This window comes from Varanus komodoensis, unplaced genomic scaffold (assembly GCF_004798865.1).
Source record: "Varanus komodoensis strain SLA01 unplaced genomic scaffold, ASM479886v1 scaffold21, whole genome shotgun sequence".
NCBI classification, from domain to species: Eukaryota; Metazoa; Chordata; class Lepidosauria; order Squamata; family Varanidae; genus Varanus; species Varanus komodoensis.
The window spans coordinates 16,812,141-16,835,490 of NW_025335589.1; the positions used below are offsets into that span (position 1 = coordinate 16,812,141).

The window sequence follows — 23,350 nt, forward strand, 5'->3', positions numbered from 1 at the left end:
GAAAGGTGGGGGTGGGATGGCTTGTACTTCATACCCGTTGAAACCGGTTAGGGAGTGTGGAGAGAGTGGGATTAAGAGCATGATTCGATTGGAGGACTGATAGGCTTGAAAAAAAGGACTTCAGTGCAACACGCTATTGGCCACGGGAAAAATTCGGAGTTGCTATTGGTCCCAGGAAAGTGAAATAGCGTGGTTTAAAAAATACAAAGGAGGTGGGAGGAGGGAAAAGAACTGAGAAAAACAAAAAGTGTTCCATAGGGGTGGGGCGAGGAGAGAAAACATAGTTGCGGGTGGCACCGATTTGCAGCCTCTGGGAGTAAAAGGTAGCAAAAGAAAACAGCTCGGGCGGCGGCCTTCACTGAGAGTAGACAGCTGTTGGCCGCATTAGCCTGTGGCTCGGTGGACCTGAGTTTTCCAACTTAGTTCTCCTCCCCTTACAAGGGAGAGCGATGTGTTAAGAGTTTCGTGGAGACTTATTCCCGAGCAAACGTGAGGGCTAAAGCTGACATTACTTTGAATCCGTATCCAGTAGCTACCAAGAGTCCCGATCTCAACGTTAAATACCCTCCTTGAGTCTCGATCCTGCAGTTCAATCTTATGTTTACTTCAAAGTAAATCGCTATGTATTCAGTGGGTTTTACTCTCAGGTAAGTGTTCACAGGATTGCGGCCCTTGTCAGGAAAGGGAGCTCCGATGACTGGCTTGGTTGTAAATGCTCTCGCTCTCTCCGCGGAATCCAAGCGAGCTACGGATTGAATTGGCGAAATCTATCTTACGGCAGAATGAATGATTATCATTGAGAACGTGCTATAGCATTCTTTTCGGCAACGAGCTTCACACGATTCCCCCGTCCCTTCCCCGGTCTGCTTTCCCGTGTTTTTATCGTACCTTGTTTGCAGCTGTAGGCTACTTTGAAACGGAATTTTTCACATGGCGCTTGCCACCTGTTGCTGCTTCTCTGCCTCGGTCTTAGTTCCTCCGCCCCTCGCCCGCAAAACAGGGTCTGCCTCGCGGTCGGCTGGCCAGCTGTCGCTTGCTCCCCCTCGCTCCGTCGTCTGAAAAGACCGAAGGGTGCTGGCCGTGTAGTGGTGAGAATGGGGGGACAGTGGTGGAAGGAGAGACCAGGCCTGAACAACTCAAAACAGAAGCACCCCTATTTTAGTTACCATGCAGTCTTTCTAGGTCAGACATTGGGATGGACCCAGCTTTAGGCACGTGCCACTGGGCTGGTGGAAGCAGACTTGCCCACTCTTCCTCCCCTTCACAGACCCGATCTCCAAAAATGTCACACGGAGGGCTGGGAACTCTGCCCAGAAGTGTTATAGAAGATCTTTCACAGCCACTTTATCTGAATCAAGGAAATTTTATTTCTAGCTGCTTTGGGAACATCTGCGCCCCCACCCCCATTCAGCAACACAGCCTGTGCGTCTAAGCAGGATCTCCTAACACTCTGTAACCTTTGGGAGACGGTAAAGAGACCACAATGGAGAGGAGGAGGTGGGAAAGTTGGCCATCCCCTTATATCTAGATGCAATCCAGTTACAACATAACGATTATTTCATTAAGTACAAGAGCATAAAGAAACAGGACTGCAATGCCTGGGAATTAAGCCACACTGCAGATTGAGTGACACTTGCATATAATTGTTCTATATAGATTTATTGTGGTGTAAGCAGTGTTGTGCATTAGTTGTAATATGAAAAGGCCTTATCACTCTGGGATTTGACAACAAAGTTGGTAGGCAATACTTTGGCTAAATGAGTACTTTAGGATGGGTCATCTGTGTGAACATGTCCGCCATAAATTCAGACTGTATACTGCAGTTGCAGTATCTCACATTGTCTGAAAAGTAGTTTTAAAGGTGTTACATCTGAGTCATTTATAGTTATTCATGTTGTGTGAAATATGGTTGCACGTATGTATATACCCTTGTAGAATATTTCCTATTAGTCATGAGCAATATTGACATTCCTGCAGCATTTTTAGAACATTAAAATCCCTGCATTATTTTATTGGTTGTATCATTGCCTCTGGTTTGCATCTATGACTGAGTTTTTACATAAGGAAACACTGCAAGATAATATATACCCTGCACCTTTAAGAGCAGCCAGAAAAAAGCAGGCTTAATTTCTAATTTTACCAAGGCCAGAACATTAACCTTGCAACCATCTTTTGGCCTTGCTAAAATGCAGAAATAAAGCCCACTTAGTTTCTGGCTGCTCTTAAAGGTACAGCAACAGACTGTCCAATTGTGTTATGAGGAGTACCAGTTCCTCCTATTCTTCACTTAACTCCCATTTTTCAAATGTTTGGTTTTATATTGAAATTTAAGTATGTATTTAGTATCATTTAAGGGGGTAGAGGGAGTAACCAGGCATCCCCCCCATCTATTGCATACAAATAGGATATCATAATACTTTCATAGGGCTGGCACTTGTGCTGTTATTATTCTCAAGATAAGCCCCTGTTTTGTCTGGTCATACAGAAAGACCTGATTGTTCATAAGGTGAGAAAGGCAAACGCTGTCATCTAGTTCACTATTATTTACACTGTCTGGCAACAGCTCTTCTGGGTGATCTCAGTAATTCAACCTGGGCATTTTTGTGTGCATAGAATATACACTGAACACTGAGCTCCTATAGCCGTTCTTTCATACTAACTTTGTCATAGTTTTACAGTCTTACAGAACCTTGTTATGGAACAAGTAGAGGCACCTTGTTAGGAAATTGTTAATGTCATTAGGTAATTATTTGGCAGTAGATTCAGATTAGGCCCAAAATCCTTCTCCTCTAAAGCAATTTATTGGTTAATGGGATTTGCTGGTACATGGTTTAGCTATGGACAGAGACCTATACATCTTCAAAATAGCATACACCAAATGTTAGGTAGTAGCTATAAAGACTATATGAAGCCTCCAGGATCAGAGGTGTATTTGAATACCACTTGTTGTAAATCAACCAATCAATGCCTGAATGAAAGCCAGTGTGTTGGACCAGAGCCTTGGGAGATCTAGATGCTAGTCCCTGCTTGACCTTGAAATTTACTGGGTGACTGGTCCAGTCAGCCACATTCAGCCTAACCTAATCTCACAAGGCTGTTGTGATGATAAAATGGAGTGAAAGTGGACAATGTAAGCTGCCTTAGATGCCTTGCAAGATAAAAAGGTATGTTATGAATGTAATATAATAATGCTTGTTCTTAGGCCCTAGACATTCTAGTTGGTCACCACTGGAACAGATTAATAGACTTGATAGCACTTTTGTCTAATCTCTTACATTTTTAAGAGATTAAATTTTTAGATAGTGGGAAATGCAATTCTACTCTTCCTTGAGAAGAAAATTCTGTGCCATCAACATCAACTAGGTTTTCTCATGGCTAGATTGAGACTATCAATTCTGTTGGGTGACCTAGAGTTCTAGAATTATACAGGAGCATGAAAAGTATCTACTTTCTAAACATAATACATAATTTTATATACCTGTACCATGCAGTCATCTTTTTCCTTAAGCTAAACAAACCTAATCACCGAAGCCTCAGAATGCTCTAATCCTTCAGTCATTATGCTTGCTTTTTGTATAGGCTTCCCAACATCTCTCATGATCAATACAAGTTCAGTCAAATGAAACTGAAAAATATGTTTTGGTTCAGACATCATGTCTTGGATTGCCATAGTTTAGCAGCCAGATACATACATATGTGTACTCTTCTTTGTTATCTTGCTTTCTCAGCCATCTAAAGCTGTTTCTCATTATATCGGATCTACTAAACCCCAGTTTTCTGTTTCAAAAGTTGGGAGAAGCCATAACTCAGTGATGGATCACTAGCTACGAGTATGTATGCAGAACATCCCAAGTTCAGTCAAACTCTGGGATCTCTAGGTGGAGCTGGAAGAAGGCCAGCCTGAAACCATGGAGAGCCACTACCAGTTGATGACGACTGTGCTGGGCTATATGGATCAATGCCTTCACTTGGTATAGGGCAGCTTTCTATACTGCCATGTAATAGGAACTGTACTTTATGTTAACCAGAACTGGTGGGAAAACAAAAAAGCAAGTGGGAGGGGCTTGGGCTTGCTCTTTTTCCCTAGCTGCTAAATTATTGTTTAACAAGCCAAAAAATATACATCTGAAACCAGTCATCTGTGTGACTGTATATCTGTTATTAGAAATAAAGGTAAAAGATAGGTCATATTTTGGTTGCGATATAGTTCCTGTGAGTGCGCGCGCGCACACACACACACACACACATTATTTGTACTTGTAAATGCATTGAAAGTTATTCCACAAATACAGATTTCTTTCCAAGAATTTTGTAGTTTACAGTACAGTTGATGATGAAGTAATGGACTGAAAGTAAAACAAAATATTGTAAAATACTGGAGTCCGCAAGAGCTGAACAGGACTATCATGACATGACGTTTTGGAGATCGTAAGTCAGAGATGAGTTCGTGGCATACAACAATAAAATACTGGAATGATACTATGTTACCAGTTTCTCCTCTGGGATGTTTGTTATGAAATGGAATTTGTAGGAGCTGGAACATAAGACCATCTGATATCAAAGGTAAACAATACACATCAGACAAAATATTTCTGTTATGGTTTTGCTTATGAGCCAAGACATTAAGACCTATACACATTTTATCTATTCTTAAACTTTTAGATTATTTGCTTTGCAAGTAATATAGTGTCATCTTATCTTTCTGTGTGGAAAATTAGTATTACTGTACTTGAGATTGCTTACAATGTCTTTTAAATGTGATTTTGGTATTTATATGTAAATTACATTGACCCTGTATTATGTTAAAGGGTATAGAAGTATTATTAAATAAATAAATTGGACTTCACATTAATGTTCATTGTATTTCTACTTCTCCCTTTTTGCTCCTATGGGTATGTTATAAAAAGATACCTTGCAAAAGTTAATGAACAGATGCTTTTCTTAGCCAAGGTTTTCTATATAAATGGATGTAACTATGCTACCTTCCATACAAGAGCTTGCACAGACGTTTTGCATAGATTTAAATAAGAAATAGCTTATTCTTTATATTAAATTAATCATATTAGATATTTACCACAAATGTGCAATACAATAAAGGCAAATACTCTTGAGCTGCAATGCTATGTACACATACCTAGAAGTAAATCGAATTGAACATAACAGGATTCCTGACTCAAAATGCACAGTATGGCTTTTGTTACTTTTCACTTTTTCTGCTGCATTTTGGATTTGTTATAATTAAAGGTAGCCTAAGAATAATTTAAATACAAATGCATGCTGCACAATTGCAGTGGTAGATGGAATCCCAAGTGAGTGTGGTTTTTTGAAGTTTTTTCTTGTTGGCAAAGCCTTAGGATTTTCTTTGCTCTTTAAGTCCTACACTGATATATTTTAAAAGTTGTACTTAATAGATCTTTCTACTGGGAGTTCCAGTACTTCTGCAGGTTATATAAAAAGAAAAATAGTTAAAAACTACTAAATCTTTTCATCTGAGAATTCTGCTTAGTTCAAACCAGCAGCCCTGGAGCTGTGATTAAAGAAACAAGTTTTCCCTTTATTCCTGTCACTGGGATTAAACCAGATTGTTTCTTAAAGGAAAGAATTTCTTTCTGTCTTTATAGGGTGGTTTCCTTCCCTGCAGAGCTGTAGCTGTAGCTGAAAGCCTTCAGTAACAATAAGACAGTAAACTATTCAGTAAGTGAATCTGCTTTTTTCAGGACAAAGCTTTTTTGCTAGCTAAGATTTAATACTGTGGCTTGTGAAAGGAGAGTATTATATGGGAAATGTATGAATTGCTCACAGAAGAAATGAAATTACTGTTCTTAGGATCATTTTCAAATAATCATCTAATTTCTGGTCCTAGGTTTCAAACATTCGGGGGTGTTCATCAGTTTCTTCATGTATCCATAATAATATTTCTTGCAGGAAACAAGCTGATAAGGGGCCATTCCTTTTTCCCATTGCTCATCCAAAGAGGTTTTTTTTTTAATTGAAACACTCCAAAGTGTTTTATTGAAAGCATTGATAATACTGCTTTTTCTGTACTGGGTTTCTGGGCGTGTGCAATTGATCACATCGCAAAACAAAAACAGCAGACAACATTCAAGAGTTAGGAAAAATGACAAGGTAAAATGTCTGAGTGAAGAATTTTAATGCCTGACACTTCCAAGAAATCTACTCCTTTTCTTGTTATTTAAGGTACCCGATAATGATGCACCTGAAGAAAAATGTTAGAAGGTGATCTTACAGCATAGGCAGACTGCTATAGGAAACAGTTGTTTCAATGCTAAGTCCTGACTTGAAAGCTGTTTAGAACATTGAAAATAGCATCAGCACTTTGTCCAGGACTCAGAAGAAAACAGGCAGCCAATGAAGTTCTTTAATTGTCATAAACATATACCTGGACCTTCCAGTTATAATTCTCCTGGCTGATTGAAGCTTCTTAGTCATCTTGTTCATACATAGTGGGTTGCAGACTAATGTAAATAAAAAGTTTATTGTCTACAGGATGGGCAATGTAATAAAGCAGGAAAAGCAAGGGCAAACAAGGTATGGATACAAGAAAGTACAGTTAAAGATATCTAAGAATTGCAATTGGAAATGAGCACATAAACTCTTAAGAGTGCTATCCTATGATCCTATGCAAGTTTAGACAAAAAGGGCTAATTCCCAGCATGCCTCAGCAAGCACTGCTGGATGTGTTGCACTGGCAATTGTAGGCCTTTTTTCTGTCCAAGGTTGCATAGGATTGTGCCTTTACAGGTTTTATCATGAGAGTAAATCATGCTGATCCAAAACATGACTTTTTAAAAGAATGCTAGCTCTATCAATGGAATTCCTTTTCTTTTTCATATTGTTAAGCTTATTGTTGCAATATGAGGGCCAACTTTTCCCTGTAACATATATCACACAAACACAGAGGATTTAAGTCAAGGACCTGCAGCTGTAGGATATGTAGAACCTATCCTCACAAAGCTAGAGTCTGTAATGTTTAACATTAATATTCAGCGAGGCTTATTCCATTGATGTGTTCCATTACTAACAGACTCTTAAGACTAAAACTATTCAGAGATAAAAGCTCTTCCAGAACCTGTTAGTGTTCTTCTTGACAACAGAAAACTCTTGGAATTATGTTCCAAGACCTATACTGTCTCCTTGTTGCCTTTTGGAACAAATGCAGATGTTGGTTTGCTGTTTCCATGACAACATCTGTGTTGGTTCTGAAAGGAATTCACAACTAAGTCCCCAGTGCCACTTTATGCCTTAAATTTGGGCCACTTGACCTACAGCCTGGAAGTAGCAATCTTTCCTTGGGGAAAGACCACACAGCCTTTGGCCGCTTAACTGAACTGTCATTTCTCTCATCTCTTCCTTGAGGACAAGCTGGGCTGATCCTGCTACTGTTCGACATCAAGAAGGGAGGGTTCATACTCAGCCAGGCCACAGGTTCAGTCCCCAGCATCTCCAGGTAGGACTAGTAGGATGAACAAAATCTCCTGCTTGTCACAGTGTACAACTTCGGGCTAAATGGTTTGACTTGTGTTGTGAGACTTCAAAATGACCAAAAGGACCCTAGGCCTTACTTCTACCCTCTTCCACAGCTCAGAAAAGAGGGTTGTATTATTACCTGACCACCACTGCTTTAAGGTGTTTCCAACCAGAGGGCTCCTAGCACTACTATTTAAAAAGCTCTGTGCAACTATTCTATCTTTTCCTCCCCCATGGATTGTTTTGTGGGAAAAAAAGTCTGCAAAGCAGTGGGGAAACATGGGTTACAAATGGAAGTTGATGCTGTAAGGACCCACCATAAAAGTCTATGAATGAGGTAGGGTGATAGCCCTGCCTCAGCTCTTGTAGACAACAGCCCTTGTCTGAAAGCATAGCTAGAATTAGAGGAAGGGTTCTTTGGGATGGGAAAATGGAAATTAAGATTGGTGGACTGAAGAAAAATAAGTTTGTGAATGCACTGTGTGTGCTGCAGTCAAATGACAGTGGGGAAGTAAGCATTTTCCGTGCTTCCTCCCTTGGTTTTGAACTTGTTTGCTTGTAAAGGCCTAATGGAACATACCCATTTCCTGGAAATGGTTTGCTTTTAGCAGACTTCTAGCAGCTGGATTTAGATATAAAGATATATATCTGTGGCTGCAGTCCTATGCACACTTTGAACAAGTCCTACAGAACTAAGCAAGATTGGCTTTTGTGTAAATGCATGTATTCCACTGTGTTGTTAGTTACACTATCAGTAGAGGACTTTTAAATGCTGGTCCTCCTGACTTTAAAGTAAATTAGTCTGTTTTAAGATGTTCTGTGTCTTTTACAAGACGATCAACTATACATACTGTGTATGAAAACTGCAAAAAGACAGATGATAAGTAGTAAGTCCAATAAATGTTTTAATGTTTGCAGCTGCTGCTGTAACCTTTTCCCACATTTAGCTGAGCTTTTGATTTTTGACATAGAAATTATATACATTTTCTGTTTGCTATATATTGGTCTTTGCTTCCTTCTCCTTCCCAATTTTTCTTCCATGCCTGTCACTTTCTGCTACACCCTTTTGAGTGTCTCCAGGCAACTGTCTCTGTAAACAGTTGAACTTCTATGCCCGACAGTGCACGGAAGACTTGTTTCAGTCAAATAAAGCATTATTCTAAGCACTAGGAAGTGCACCTCCTAAAGGCTGGTTTCAATTACTTTTATGTGAAGTGTAGCAAAAAGATAGCTCAGGGACGAGCATTGTGAAAAATGTAGTTCCAATCAGAGACTTATCACATTCTAGATTAGCAATTTTATTTTCTTGAGAAAGGTCATCTTGCTTACTTTGGATGCCAAGTTTTCTTGCCTGGGACTAAACACAGCTGCCAATAAGAAACAATGAGGAAATGTAGGATTTTAGAATTGCTACGATCGGACAAGACTGTGTTTCCCCAAGACACAACATCACAAAAAGAAACAAAAATGTTAACTCTTATTTTATTTTGATTAAAAGTGTGGTTTTGGCGCAGCAAGGGTTAACTTGAAACTAAACATAATGTTTAAATTATGTTGCAAATTCAATATAACCATAGCTATATTACCTAAAGTGCTGGGAAAGGGGTGTTGTGGCTTACAAGTGTCTTCTGGTTTAATCCACGTAGGAGGTTCCACTCTGGACAGGGGAAGAAAGAGGGGGTCCCCAAACTTTTTGAACCCCTGGCAACATCCGGAAATTTAAGAAGCTGCTGCTGGCACCACAAAACACTAATTGGGATGTTGTCCCTTTGGGTTAGGAATCATGGACTGTGCCTTAACAGAGCAAAAAAATAATAATGTTGTGCCTTGCCAAGACTGCAACGTGTCTTTAATAAGGGATTATCTAGTTCAACTCATTGCAGGTAATTTAGTACAGCCGATGTTTTTAAAGCACGTTTTGACAATGTCAAATAGTTTCTTTTGGACAGGTTACTGTTCTGATAAAGTTTGTATTGGAACAGTCTTCAATGATATATATACTCTTAAATTTACCTCCTTTGTAGTAACTAACAAACAGAAGAAGAAATGAATTATCTATACCTTCTTTACAGTTAAAAGACAGGTACTACAACACTGGAAGGATGAACACTCGCCTCCTACAAAGCAATTGGTTGAGGACCTGAAAATGCTTTGGAAGCCAACTTCAAATGGATACTTATTTTGATATTTAGTCCATTTTGTTATAATTTCTAGCAATGTATAAATATAAAATTGTGTGCATTTCATATAAAATCATGTATATATTTTAAAAATGGGAAAAATTGAAAAAATGCAGGTATCCATGGTCTCCATGTTGGGTATTCTTGCTCTGATATATCATTACAAAGTTTCTATACAACCATCAGAGATGTTAAGCTGTATTTTAAAATGCTGCAGCAGATGTTGTACCTATGAGTTCCTGTTACCAGTTTTTGTGAATTGATTAAGCTTTTACTGAAATAATTCATAGCTAAACAGTTCTTGCATAATGTGCTTTGCGTAATTCCTTCCCATATGAAGATAATATGGATTCTCCTTACCCCTTTTTCTACTAAGCCCCCTTAGTCAATTTTTGCAAGCTAGAAAGCAAGCAAGAAGATGAATCCTCAAGTTACCTGGAAAAATTAGTTGAATGAATGGCTGCTGCTGGATGAATGGCTTTGTAGCCATTAGGCAAAAGTGCCACAACATGGAAACATTCCTGACAACTTCTGCTTCAAGGATAAGCAGCCTGTGGCCTCTGAGTTTGGCCTAAAACTCCCATCAGCCCTAGCTAGAACAACAAATAATGAACAATCATGGGAATTGTTGACCAAAACATTGGAGGGCCACAAGTTGTCCACCCTGCTATACGGTGGCTTGAATTTTTAGATGAGTATATTATTTATGTGTGGCTTTTCTGTCAAGACAAATGGTATGACTTACTGTAAATACAGAAGAAAAAGTTACAACTCAACACTAAATCCATTTATAATGCCAGCCTTATTTGCTAAGAAAAATGAATGCGACATTAAAAGTTCTAGCAATTAAAGAATATCCTAAACAGAAGATATACATTAAAAGATGTTCCAAATTTTAAAAGTCTTGATAAAGGTAAAGACGAAGCCCAGAGGAAGTCTATCAAGAGGAATTTCATAATCTTGGCACTACCAAAAAGGCTCCTTCACTTGGATGCATTCACATGATTTCATGGGTAGATAAGACCAAGAAAAGGCTTCAGTGGCCTATCTTAGAAACTAAGCAGGTTTACACAGGAGCAGACAATTTCTAAAGTAACTTGGCCAGAAACTGCTGCTAAAGGTTAGCACTTTTTATTTCATTTCTACACTTACCTACCAGTAGAAGCTCTAATAGGCAACCTATATAGATCAACTGAGATCGGAGTTATATCAGAGGATTGGCACCTAATTGGTAGGAGAAAGAAGATTCCAAATGAGGAAGGAAAATCACTTTCCCTATTTTTCTGTTCTTAATTCTGAAATATTTCTGGAGAAGCACTGGTGCAGCCATGCAGAAGTTTAATGGACTTCCTCTTTTTCAATTCCATGCCTGTATTTTGAAACATTCAACTTTTGTAACATAAATTTTGTTATGTCTGTTTGCAGTCGAATGGCAGTGCCTGGTTTGTGGGTCCTTAGTTAGCCTTATGACATTAGGTGAATTAATGCTAAGTAGGAGATTTTAGATGAGCTTGTAACCTTCAGAAACAGAAAACAGATAATTTAAGAAAAAAGCTACTACAGTTTTAGCAGAGCTATTTCAAAACAAAAGCAGGAAGAATGCAGAACATTTTAGTACAAAGTTACTTCTAAAGTGAATATTTAAAATACTAATAATTTGTAATGATACTTATCCACGTGTAGTATATCTCAGATGTATTTTTAAGCAAAAATAACAAGTTTAAGTATATGGATAACCATATTAAATCAAAATAGGTGAATGTTAGGACCACAAATGTTGCTTTGTATTAAAAGTGGATGTAGAAAATATTTTTTCCTTATCGCTGTCTGCTTTCTGAAAGTAGTCCACTGTTCCAGCTTTTATCCCATAGATGGGAAAGGACTGGAAGCTTTAAGACCACTAAAGCTTTTAAAGTCTTCTCTGTACAGTTTTTTATTCCCCCCAGAGTGTCCCTGCCTCAGAATAAAGACAGCATCAGGGGAAAATGGAAAAGGATACCTTTATCATGTGGTGGCTTGATGTTGCCAGGGCCTCTGAACAACTTTAGAGTTGGCCCCATTGATGGAAGAAGTAAATAGTAAAGAGAATAGTAATTAGTATACAGAAGTGAGTCCTAGCTTCTCATTTTAAATTATGACATAGCTAGGCACGAGTGGGGCTTCTCCTGAGTAACACCTTTCTTGATACTAGTTTATTTCTTCTATAGTTGATTCAGTCATCACACTTGAATATTTTTCTTAAAAACGGATTTAATGTCACAGAAATTTAAAAACTGCTGGCTATGCAAGGGTAACATTATTGTCTGGTTGGCCAAAGTCATGCCTGCCCCCTCCCCCATTCATGAAAATCCATTTTTAAAAAAACTTCAGGGAAATAATTAGCCCTATTTTAGTATTTCATCGTTGCATCCTACTTGACCCAAGATTTGTTTCTGTCGCAAGAAATGGCACAGATTAGAGCGCCTTAAGTGTGGTTTCAGGGAGGGGGGGATCTCCTAAATTACGTCTGAATACGCCACAAGGTAACAAGGATCCACCGTTTCGAATGTGGCTCAGCAACACGCGACGAGCCCAAAGGAGCGACTGGTCGCGACGGTTACAAACGCTGGCGGTTTGCTCCGCTTTGCACTGTCATAGCAAGGAGCCACTGCTTGCTTCGTGTGCAGCGACTGCACTGGCCTTTCCCAGACGCAAGCGAAGCGGGTACTGCAGCGCAGGCAGCTTGGGACAGCAAATTGCAGCAACACAGCGAGGCAACCGCTCCATTTTCAACTTTCCCCAAGCACAGAGTATTTGTATTTTTTCTGTGCCCCCCCCCCATGCCAACGGCTGCACGGAGCCTCCTCCTGTGGGGAGGAGGATGCAAAAGCACCGCCCCTCGTGTAACTACGCATCGACTAAGGGGACAGCGTGGAGAAACACGCAGAAGCAGCGTTTCTTGTATGCGCGCTAACAGAAGTCGAGCGCGCATTTTTATATTCTCGTTTCTACGCCGCCTCTTTGATATGAGATGAGCGCGCTTTGTGGCAGCGTATGCCTCCCGAGGGCCCGTAAAATGGCCTGCACGTTGAAGCGAAGGGCTGCAAAGAACCCGCCGCATTCACTCGCCCGCTTTTGTAAATAGACTTAACAAGGCGGATTTGCGCAGCGGTGCATTTCGGGATTTGTAGTCTCCGCTCCCGCAGGCTCCCTGAACGAAGGTAGAACGGGAAAACTACCATTCCCGTGAACGTTCGTGGACGGAGGGAGAAAGCGCTCTAGCGTACTGGAGCAGGTTGTTGCTACTGCAATAGGGAAACAGCTGAAAAGTCTGCCGCGCATGACGAGAGCGGGGAAAGGAAGCTCAGTTGACCTGTCCGTAGCTTTAACGAGATGCAGCCTGGAGATTGAATTACTTGGGGGAGGTGCCGCCGCTCGAAGGGCACGGCTTAGCTTGCTTTTTTACATAGAAGGAGTGGAGGAAGTGGAAGTGTTTGTTTTGCTTTTCTCTCCTCCCTGCCAGTGTCAAAGCGCGGGGGAAGCGGAGCGGCTGTTTTCTGCAGTCGCCGCCCGGAGGGGTTCCCTTCACGCAGTGGCTCTGGAGCCCCTTGTTCTGTCTGGAGCACCGGGGCGAGCTGGGCCCAGGAGGGGAACGAGGTGGCCGTTGCGCCTGCCCTCCCTCGCTCCTTCCTGCCTGCCTTCCCTCCTCCGCTCCCCTTCTGGTGCCTGACAAAAGGAGACGGAGGCGGCGTCTCCAAGAGTGTGACGGGCGGGAGCAGCGCAACAACGCCGCCCAGTTGAGTTACTTTACTTTCGAGGCAGCGGCTGCGTGCTGAAGGAAACTCGCCGCAGCCCAGGTAGCCTGCGATGAACGGCTTTGGCCCCGAAGAAGTAACCCGCGGCGGGGGAGAAGCCGCCGCTGTCCCCGCGGTGGTCGCCAACGCCGCCGCCGCGGTGGAGGTCCTGCCGCCGCCGCCCCTCCCGCAGCCGCCGGCCGGGCTTGGGGCTGCCTCTTCGGCCGCCGCGGCGACGGCGGCCGGCTCGGCAGGCCCCCCTGGGGCGGCCGGCCCCGGCGTGGGGCAGTTGTGCTGCTTGCGAGAGGAAGGCGAGAGGTGCAGCCGAGCTGCAGGCAACGCCAGCTTCAGCAAGCGGATCCAGAAGAGCATCTCGCAGAAGAAGGTGAAGATCGAGCTGGACAAGAGTGTAAGTGTTGGGCTGCGGGGGCTGGCGCACTGAAGTCAGTTGGGCATGCCTGGCTGCTGCTTTCCGGGATGGGATTGTCCATGGATCTTGCTTGGAAGCATCGCAGTTTATGCCCTGCCGCTTCCTTGCTTCTTTGCCACAACATCACCGCACATAGATCACTCCCTCAAACTAGGGAAGAGTTACAGCGGGGTGGGGGGCGGTGGCGAAGAAGGAAACAAAAGCGAGCCGAGGACAAGGAAATGAATGAGTGAGGGGCTTTCCTTGGGAAGCCAAACCTTGCAGGAGCTTCGTGTTTTGTTTCCACGTCTCCTTTTCCGCCCTCCCCCCGGCCCGAATCTCCAACCTTAATTCTGGGTCAGGCTTGCTCGGCGTTCTGTTCCAGAAGTGTCCGGGAGCCCAACGGATAAGCTGCCTGTCCTGCAGCCCTTTTCCTTGCGTCCGATTCCCCTCCCCCCCGCCCTGCATCCCAGAGGAGAGTTATGTGTTTTCCTTGTTAGAGACATGTATTGATGAATTGTGTCTTTGTGTAGAGAGGGGTCTATAGAACCCTCAAAATATGGAGACAGCAAGGATCCCTCCCGGCATCTTGAATATAGGCTTTCTTGCTTTCTTTCTGTTTTGTTTGCCCTTGGTGCACAGTTGGCTGCCTGGCTGACGTTGCAAAAGCTGAACGGCTTCATCTACTGGTCTTTGTGAGCGCGGATGGAAGTGGCTGTTCTTTCTCCCCCCGTTCTCTTTTTACTGCTATTGCTTTCCCCACCCCACGCACACACAAAACACACCACCCATATTGCCGCTTTTTGGAAGAGGGATCGTGTGAGCGTCTCTGCGCAAGAAAGCCGTTTCTTTTTTCCTCAGGACCGGTGTTATTGTGTGCGTGCGTGTGCATTTCATGGAGTGTTTCTGTTTCTCTGGAGAGGGCAGTACTTGGCTGCTCCGCCTCGTGCTGCAGTGTTGTACGTCCCACTTTGCCACTGTGTCGTCTTCCCCTTGGCAGCCATCAGGCTCTTATAACCCTTTCTCTCTAAAGCGAGATTCTCCAAGGCTGGCCAAGTCATCCGTGTCCCTCCCCCTTTCATTTTAAAGGAAAGTGGCGGGGGTGGGGGAGCGAGGAAAAGGCCATTTAGTGCAACAGACATTCCGAAAGTCAGAGCACGTTAACCTGCGGAGTAAATGTCTGCCGGTTTATGGCTCCCTAATGCAGAACGAATACTTGTGCTTTTTAACCGGAACGAACAAGTATTTGAAATGTCTCGCTTTATTGTACTGACGCAGTTAAAGTGCCTTGTTTAATGTTGGCAGCAAATGGAGGTTGCTAATAGCAGTCAGCAAATGCAACGGCTTTTATAGAGAGATCGTGAGAAGGACCGTTTTTGGGGGGGTGGGGTGGGGTGGAGAGGTGATTAGTTTTATTGCTTCCCTTGCATGCTAGTTGTGATTGTTCTCTGTGGGTTCTGCTTTAGGAAAGACTCTTTTCGAAGTAGCTTCTGGTAGATTTACAGCCCAAACACGCATGTCTTTACTCACAAAGCCAATAGTTCCATATGACTTACTTCCTGGCAAGTGGTATTAGGATTGCAGTTGTAGCATGCAATTCTAAGCACACTTCCTAGGCATTAAAGCATAGGTGGATGCAGTGGTGCAATTAAGCATGTTGAGGTTCATGTTTTTAATGAGTTCTGATTGGAAGTAGCTTCTTTGTAGCTAAAAATTAATAATTCCAGTGTTTTTGTCTGCATGTATTAAATTATACTCAAATACTTGAATCTTGACAAAATGGGAATTGTCAGCTCACACCATCTTTACCTTTTCCATTCACCCCCAATTTTTCTGTATAGAATATGCTCCTAGAAGTTGCAAATGCTGTTCCTGTCTTTTAACAGGTTAAATGATATTAGAAATAGCAGAAGTTCCTGAGATAATTGGCAACTTCCTTTACCAAACAATGCCTTCATTTTTGCCATTTCTGCATCTTTGAAGTTTGCCTACCTTTGTAAAAGGCATTACTTGGTTTCTGCTGTGCTCTTTACCTGGCTAATGGGAGTAAGATACTGGTAAATGGCATTTTCTGAGCCAAGCTGGCTGTACTGCAGTAATATGTTACCACACCAACATTCTCTGGCAGACCTTGAGACAGTACAATGTATTTGTGATTAATGCCATTTGATTCTTGCTGTACAGCCCCGATGGTCCTTAGAATCATGTGGCTTATCAAATCGGCAGCTGTTGTCACTCCATGCAATTAATTTGTCTCTTTAAACTTTTAGGCAAGGCATCTTTATATTTGTGATTTTCACAAAAACCTAATCCAAAGTGTTCGGAACAGAAGAAAGAGAAAAGGCAGCGATGATGATGGTGATTCACCAGTGCAGGATGTTGACACTCCAGAGGTACATTCATAATTTTCAGAATTAATCTCTACCTAGATCAAAAAACTAACATACACAGAATTTACAAAAATTATGTTTTGTGACCTGAGCATAACTCTATTACAGAATCTCACACACCATTTTTGTTGTTTTTTTTATTTTATGTTTTTATTGTTGATGTTATGTATGGTTATTGTGTGTGGTGGTTACCATGGTGTGCTTATGCTTGGGTCTGTACTGTCAAAAAGGAAGTGATGGAAGCATGAGGGTATGAACAGCAATAGTTTATGATAAATAAAATACACTTGCTGAGGAGTTGAATATTCAAGGCTTTGCTCAATATATTTGTGTGTGTGCTGTAGGGCTATATGTTAATTACATAATGTAGGGCTTATTTGACATTTTGTTCTTGTGCTGTCTTCTTTCATTGCCATAACTGCTTGTATTTGAAGCTGCCTTGAGTATCCTAACTTGTCATACTGGCTGATCCTTATAGCTTAATATCATCTTCTCTGATAGCAGCTTTCAGAGTCTGAGGTGGGTTTTTTCCAAGTTCTTGCTGAGTTTGAAACTAATTTTATGTTTGCAGAATGGATAATCTCCACTAGTTCATCTGGAGTCTTCTAACTTCCTGGTACTGGTGGTAGCTGATGCTGTGATAGAAACTCCATGCACTGCTACAGAATCATGTGCAACACATTATAAAGTTGTATTATGTCAAGTTTTATACAGCATGTACATGATGAAATAACTTCAGATTTGCCTTTGGGTTAAGCATCATCTTATTTCCTTTTCCAGGTTGATCTGTTTCAGTTGCAAGTAAACACACTAAGAAGATACAAAAGGCACTTCAAGTTACAGACCAGACCAGGACTTAACAAAGCACAGCTTGTTGAAGTATGTGCAACTTCTTTTATTTTTACTTAGTAAACAAAATAAATGGGCTATATCATGGTTGTCCTGAACTGTAGTTTTCAAATCCTGGTCTACTGAGGACACCCTTTCATCCATGAAGTTTTGCTTCCTTTCCTCCTTCAGTTCATTACCACATCCCTAGCTGAATGCCTAAGTAACTACTCTTTCCCATTGATGGTCATGCAGCTTTCTGATAAAGTCCAGCTGCAATCCTGTGTACATTTCATTGTTAGTTGCCATCAAGTTGTTGCCAACTTTTGGCAACCCTATGAATAAATGCCCTCAGAAATGACCCATTCTTAACAGTCAGCCCTCCTTAACAGACCTGTCCTTAACAGCCCTCCTGGACACAATGAGACTTACTGCTGAACAGGCATGCATAGGATTGTGCTGTGAAAAATAGCCAGGATTGCAGATGAAACTGAGTTTGGTGTACTAATATCCTAGACAGACTGCTAAGAACCTCAAGAGAATCTCTTCAGATTGAGTGACTGAGCAACAGAACAATGTGATATTCAGTGTAACTGTTTTAAGTGGTGGATATTGAGGCAAACTGTGTGAACTTCACATAGGGGCAGATGAGGTCTCAATTGACTTTAATGCAGTAAGAGATCTTTGAGACACAGTATAAAACTTTCTGGTATGTTTCTACAGCGGAAAAGCAAACCAAGTGCTAGGAATTATTAGGGAAAAGAATGGAAAGTAGAACTTGAGGTGGTACAATGGGGCACTTAAATCTGGAACCTGCTCCATTGGTTGTCTCATTGCAGGTATTATAAAGCTGTAGGAATTAAGGGAACTAAAATGGCATCATTACCTTCATGGAGAAGAGATGGTTATATGAAAGGTTTAGTAAGTGTATTTAAAATGGAGAGAGGGAATAGAAACTGTATCTTCTTTCCCAAATATGCTTATCTGGTGAAATTGGAAGGGGTAATTCTTCACATAACACAACTTGAATTCACTGCCCTAAGATGCTGAGAAAAAAAGTTGGCTGTTGAATTACGTTCTACTTTTGAACATGCTGGGAACATTTCAGAGGTTTGGAGAGCCTTTTGGAGTTCTTCAGTATATTAGGCATCTCACTGTCCTCAGTATGTTGATACAGTCTGCAAATACCTCTCTGTCCATTTTGACTCTAGGCAATTTATGAATAACTAAATACAGAGTCCTAATAACCTTGGAACGCTATTGCATATGTTTCTAGTGTGATTATATATCAATATTTCTACGCTTTAATTTTTGGTTCATTGAAGGACCTGACCTTTTACTACATGACTACCAACCATTCTGAGACCTCTTCGGTAAAGGATTGTCAAAAGTTTTTTTGTAGACCCAAAAATGAACATTTGCTATTATGAATTTTCAAAGACTGTCAAATGCTTAACAAAGCAATGCTTCAATTTCCAGTATTTCAATCTGTAGTACTTGCATTATGATGTTTTCTGCTGCATAGCTTGTACTTCTGTATACCTGACAATTGTAGCTTTAATGATACATTATGCTAGCTGATCTAGGATAGGGCTTAGTTTGACAGGTTTGTGGCTTTCTGAATACACCCACACCCTGAATTCTTCCTTTTAAAATATTGGATGTTTTCTATGATAGCACTATGAGGGAACTGATTTTAATGTTGACTAATGTGTTCATTTTATAATTTCATAAAACAATTCCATAATTCTTTTCATCACTCATTTTAACATTGTTGTTTTTCTGTTTTTACTGTATTTTATTGTTTTATTTAATACATTGTTGTAAACCACCCAGAGAGCTTCAGCTATGGGGTGGTAGAAGAATGAAATACTAATAATAACAAGAATGATATTTCTTCGAAAGAGATCAACGTTTTAATACTTTCAATTATGAATCCTTGGATAGTTTTGAGCCCTAATGTCTTCTTAGGGCTCAAATAGGGTTCTTATTTGTGTCTGCTTTGTTCTAAAATTTAATGGCATGGTACATAAATCATAACTCTGCAAAGTATACAATGTATCAAGTATGTTGCTTTTTTAGGAGTGGTTAAACTAAGGTGAGAAAAGTAAGTTTACTACTTTTTGTATTTCACATTCAGTTCAGAACATGTAAACAAGAGTTTGTTAACAGATGTATACAGACCTTTTTTGCTTGGCAGTAAAGTAGAAATCAAGAAGTATGGAATCAAAATGAGTCAGAGCTATGCTTTTCAGTTGTGGTTTGCAATAAAGTAGACATACAAAAATCATTCCCAGTTACACTACCATTTTCTTCCTTTGGGCAGTTTATCCAATTGGATTGGATATAGTGTCCTAAATTATATTCAAAGTTTGTGGAATCAGAACTCCTGCTTTCTTGGAAGCCAATTCTAAATACATGCAAAGAAGAAGAAAAGCAATATTATGTAAACTTACATTTTGTTCCTTGTATGCCAGAGGGTAAGAGAAAATAATTTCTGATGTTTCTGAAGTAAGACTAGATTCAGTACAGTGGGAATTATTTATACATTTTAAAATACTGAATAAAGCTGTTATTCAAGGAAGTTTACATTTTTCTTACAGATTATTGGATGTCATTTTCGGACTATTCCAGTGAATGAAAAGGACACCTTAACCTATTTCATCTACTCTGTGAAGAATGATAAGAACAAATCTGATCTAAAAATGGATAGTGGTGTTCACTAAATAAGTGAACTTGAGACTGGCAGATCTAAAGACTGTTTTGGATGTGCTGAAGCTTTCTTTAGCTGCTATCCAGATGGAGAATTCTGATTTTTTGTTTTTTGTTTTGCTTTTTTGAGGAAAAATACTCATTAATGAGATTTCCATGGTAAAAAAATATTTTAAATAAATATTATTGATGCTCCTGCGCCTGCATTTGTATGCTGTCTGGCATGTGTGTAAGGATATTAATGTTCAGTTTACTTTCCAGTTTACAGGAATAAGCTGAAATGTGAAATGTTCTCCAAAAGTATTTCTGTAAATCTATCCTGGAATCTTGCAATGAAAAGTAGCTAATGCCAAGGGTATGTTTCACAGTCGAACTAATTTGTGGAAAATACAGGACTGTGCATTTGAATAAGATTTTTAAGAAGCCATAACAAAGCTTTTAATATACCTTCTGAGTCTTTTCATCTATAATAATTTCTTTATATCAACCATCCTGTCAAGCTACGGTTGAGAGATCTTTAGTTTGACATGGCATTGGGATCTAAATTGACAGACTTGTTTTGTGATAGGTTGGCAGGTAAGTCTTGGAAATTATGGCTTGCAAACAATGTTTTGTTCTTATGTGACTCAATTGACAAAGTATAGTTGCCGTTATTTCTGTATACCCAGAAGTTTGCTACAACATGGAGAGGGGAGTAGACTTTGGGGGTGGGGGGGATGAAAGCAAAAAAGCAGCTTTAACCATAACTGGACTATATTTATGCCTGAAAACTCAGAACCATGGTTTAGGTTCTAAATCATGGCTAGTATTAACCATGGTTTGGTATGATATCTAGTTGAGCCTTAATGTTCATTTGTGAGCAGGATTTTCCTCTAAAGGAAAAAAGATTTAGCTACAATTTATTACTACAGCAATGATACACGAGCTTGTCATATGTTGTATAGTACTTCTGGTACAGGAGGCTATGCTGCCCTGATACTATACTCCTGCAGTATACTTAAGGGCATAGTCCCTTAATGCTTGTAAGACCCCAGACTCAGGCCTGATGAGCTTCCTATGCAAGCTGAGAGGCCTGGTGGAGGCAATCTAAGCTGCCCCATTCTCCTACTCTGCACTTTTGCTGGACAGGCATTTCCTTCCACCTAGCTGGGGTTTGTGGGAAGAGGAGAAAAGCTGGAGTGACCTCAGGCTAACTTGTATCCTAATATCTTCGATCTCATCCTCTCCATACCCGCTGCTTTCTAAGCTTATGTTCCCAGCCTTGGAGGCACAGCCAGCACAGTTGTTTCCATGCCAGCTGCTAGGAGCGTGGTGGGGGTGAGGGTCAGACTGTCCCAGTTGCATCGTCAGAGTGCCATCTCTGTCCTCAGCTGGGAATCTGAAGTATGCAGTGACCCTCAGTTGCTGTTTGGAAGCTGTTGGATTGCACCCTAACTAGCTAGAATTCTTGTAGCCAACACTATAGTCACACTGGGGACTAGTAAACAGAATGCTTTGTGCTGCTGTTCTACGTATTGTATTTTGCAGTTAATTTCTGCATTTCAGTAGCAAGTAAGAAAAAATACTGGTCCTTTTGCCTTACTAAATGATGACCATGATGTGGAAAGTGAATTTTATTTGCCCTTTCAATGTGTTTCAACCATGTCTAGAATGTAGGCAAAAAAGTGCCAGAAGCAAGAACAACTTGCAGAGTCACGCTGTCTTGGAAAGAGGCAAGAAGTGCATCATCAAGCACTAGTTGTAGCTAAGATGAAGTTGATTCAGGATAGAGCCCTGACAAATGGTACTCTTGGAAGTCAACCTTAATTATATCTTGGTGAATGCAACAGTAGGTTTCCTGGATTGGAACCCTGGTAGGATATCCCTGTCCTTACTGTGAAGTGCTCACAGTCTACTCAGTGGTACCATGCTATCTTCAAACCAGTTCTCAGCCATCAGTCCCCACACACCTTGCCATGTTGTGCTGAAATTCGCCTTGAAGTTTGGTCATTCCAAAGTAGATAAGATGTAGCCAGTGAAAGGCCAGTGCAACTTAAGTACACTGGTTTAATGAAAATTTCAGCTGTGAGTGAGTAGTTGAGGTTTGAATTTGTGACAGAAATTCTGTATTTTAAATGTACAATGCAATCCATTACATCCTTTAGCAGCGTTCAGTTCCAGTCACTGGGAATAGGTGGGATATAAATAAATGTTATAACAGCAACAGTAAGAACATGTTTACTCAAGTCCTGTTTCACTACTCAGTGGGTATTTTTCCTAGGAGATCTTATGTTTCAGCTGCAATCTTATAATACCAGAGAGGTAATCCTACTGAATTCAGTGAGTTAATTTTGAATAGCTATGTGTAGGATTGCACTGTTGATCTGATACTTGAGTTAGTTGAGGAAAGCTGTCCTAGTAAATTGTTCAGGTTTCACACTTCCTTTCTCTAGCAGCTGATCAAGAGTATAAATTACTTGTAACTATTATAATGTTTTAGATAAAAGCTAGTAGTTAATAGTCAAATTCACTGAAGCTCCACTCTTCTATACATTTATTGAAGAGTAAGTCCCACTAAATAAATGGGCAAGAAAATGATAGATGCTTAAAACCTTTAGTGAATTGCATTAGCAGTTTTGTGGCTGATAGACTCTCTGGTTTGGAACTTTGAAACTCCCTCTCCTCCCCTCTCTTTTTCTTGCAATGAAGCTGTTCTGTGGTGTTTGCCTTACAGCCAAACGTAGATTTCAGAGATCCAAATAGAGTACCTGAAAGGCAGACAAGCTCTCATAGGTCTGTGATCACCAGTGGAATGGTTTTGAATGAGAGATGGAAGAGAATAAAAGAATTTCCGGAATGAATAAAGTCTTACTAACACTTGCAAGGCAATGGACTTGCTTCAGCGTAAATGTGCATTCGATTGCACCATAGTAACTTATTTGAAAAAGGGTGAGTAGCTGGCTACATTAGTCTTCTAATTTAAAATGTTAAATATGGCTAATGAAGCAGTCTGTTTCTACATATTGTTAGCACTGGCTATATGAACCTAAAATTGCCTAATTCAGCTGTCCTCTCCCAAAAAAGTAAGGTGATATGTAAGATTTAAAAGGGTACTTTGTATGCATGTCATAAAGCCTTCATGGATAAGTACCATGCTAAACCTGCATGTGGAAAGATACTTAGAGCTTCGCAACCAGGAAGGTTGATACTGCTCAGCATCATGATTGAGCAGAGCAACATTGACCTGCTATAGAAACTAGACCAATTGTAGGCAGAATAGAGGCAACATTTCAGATGAAGTCAGACTGCAGTAATTGGTGGGTGCCAACATTTCTATAGTTCTCTAAGGGTAAATAAGCACTTAGAAAAAGGGCAAGTGACTTCATAAGTCAGTCTTCTCTAAGCCAGTGCCTTCTTGATTGGTTGGATTGCAAGTTCTATCATTCCCAGTGCCCATTTTGGTGAGGAATGATAGGAAATGTAATCTAATGCATCAAGAAGCACCATGTTAGGAAAGTCTGATAAGTGTATTATTGATGTCCTTTTTGTACAGTTTGCAATCCTATGCATATTTAGGCAGAAGGAAGTCCT

The 23,350-nt window shown here is 40.7% G+C and overlaps 1 protein-coding gene across 1 annotated transcript; it reads left to right on the plus strand.

The window, feature by feature from the left end:
- Positions 1–12,901: 12,901 nt before the first annotated feature.
- Positions 12,902–19,978, plus strand: SAP30 (Sin3A associated protein 30). The gene is made up of 4 exons (XM_044430940.1): positions 12,902–13,850; positions 16,121–16,243; positions 17,021–17,119; positions 19,672–19,978. Exons 1-4 carry the CDS (start codon positions 13,515–13,517, stop codon positions 19,792–19,794), a joined length of 681 nt encoding a protein of 226 aa, XP_044286875.1. The 5' UTR covers positions 12,902–13,514; the 3' UTR covers positions 19,795–19,978.
- Positions 19,979–23,350: the final 3,372 nt, after the last annotated feature.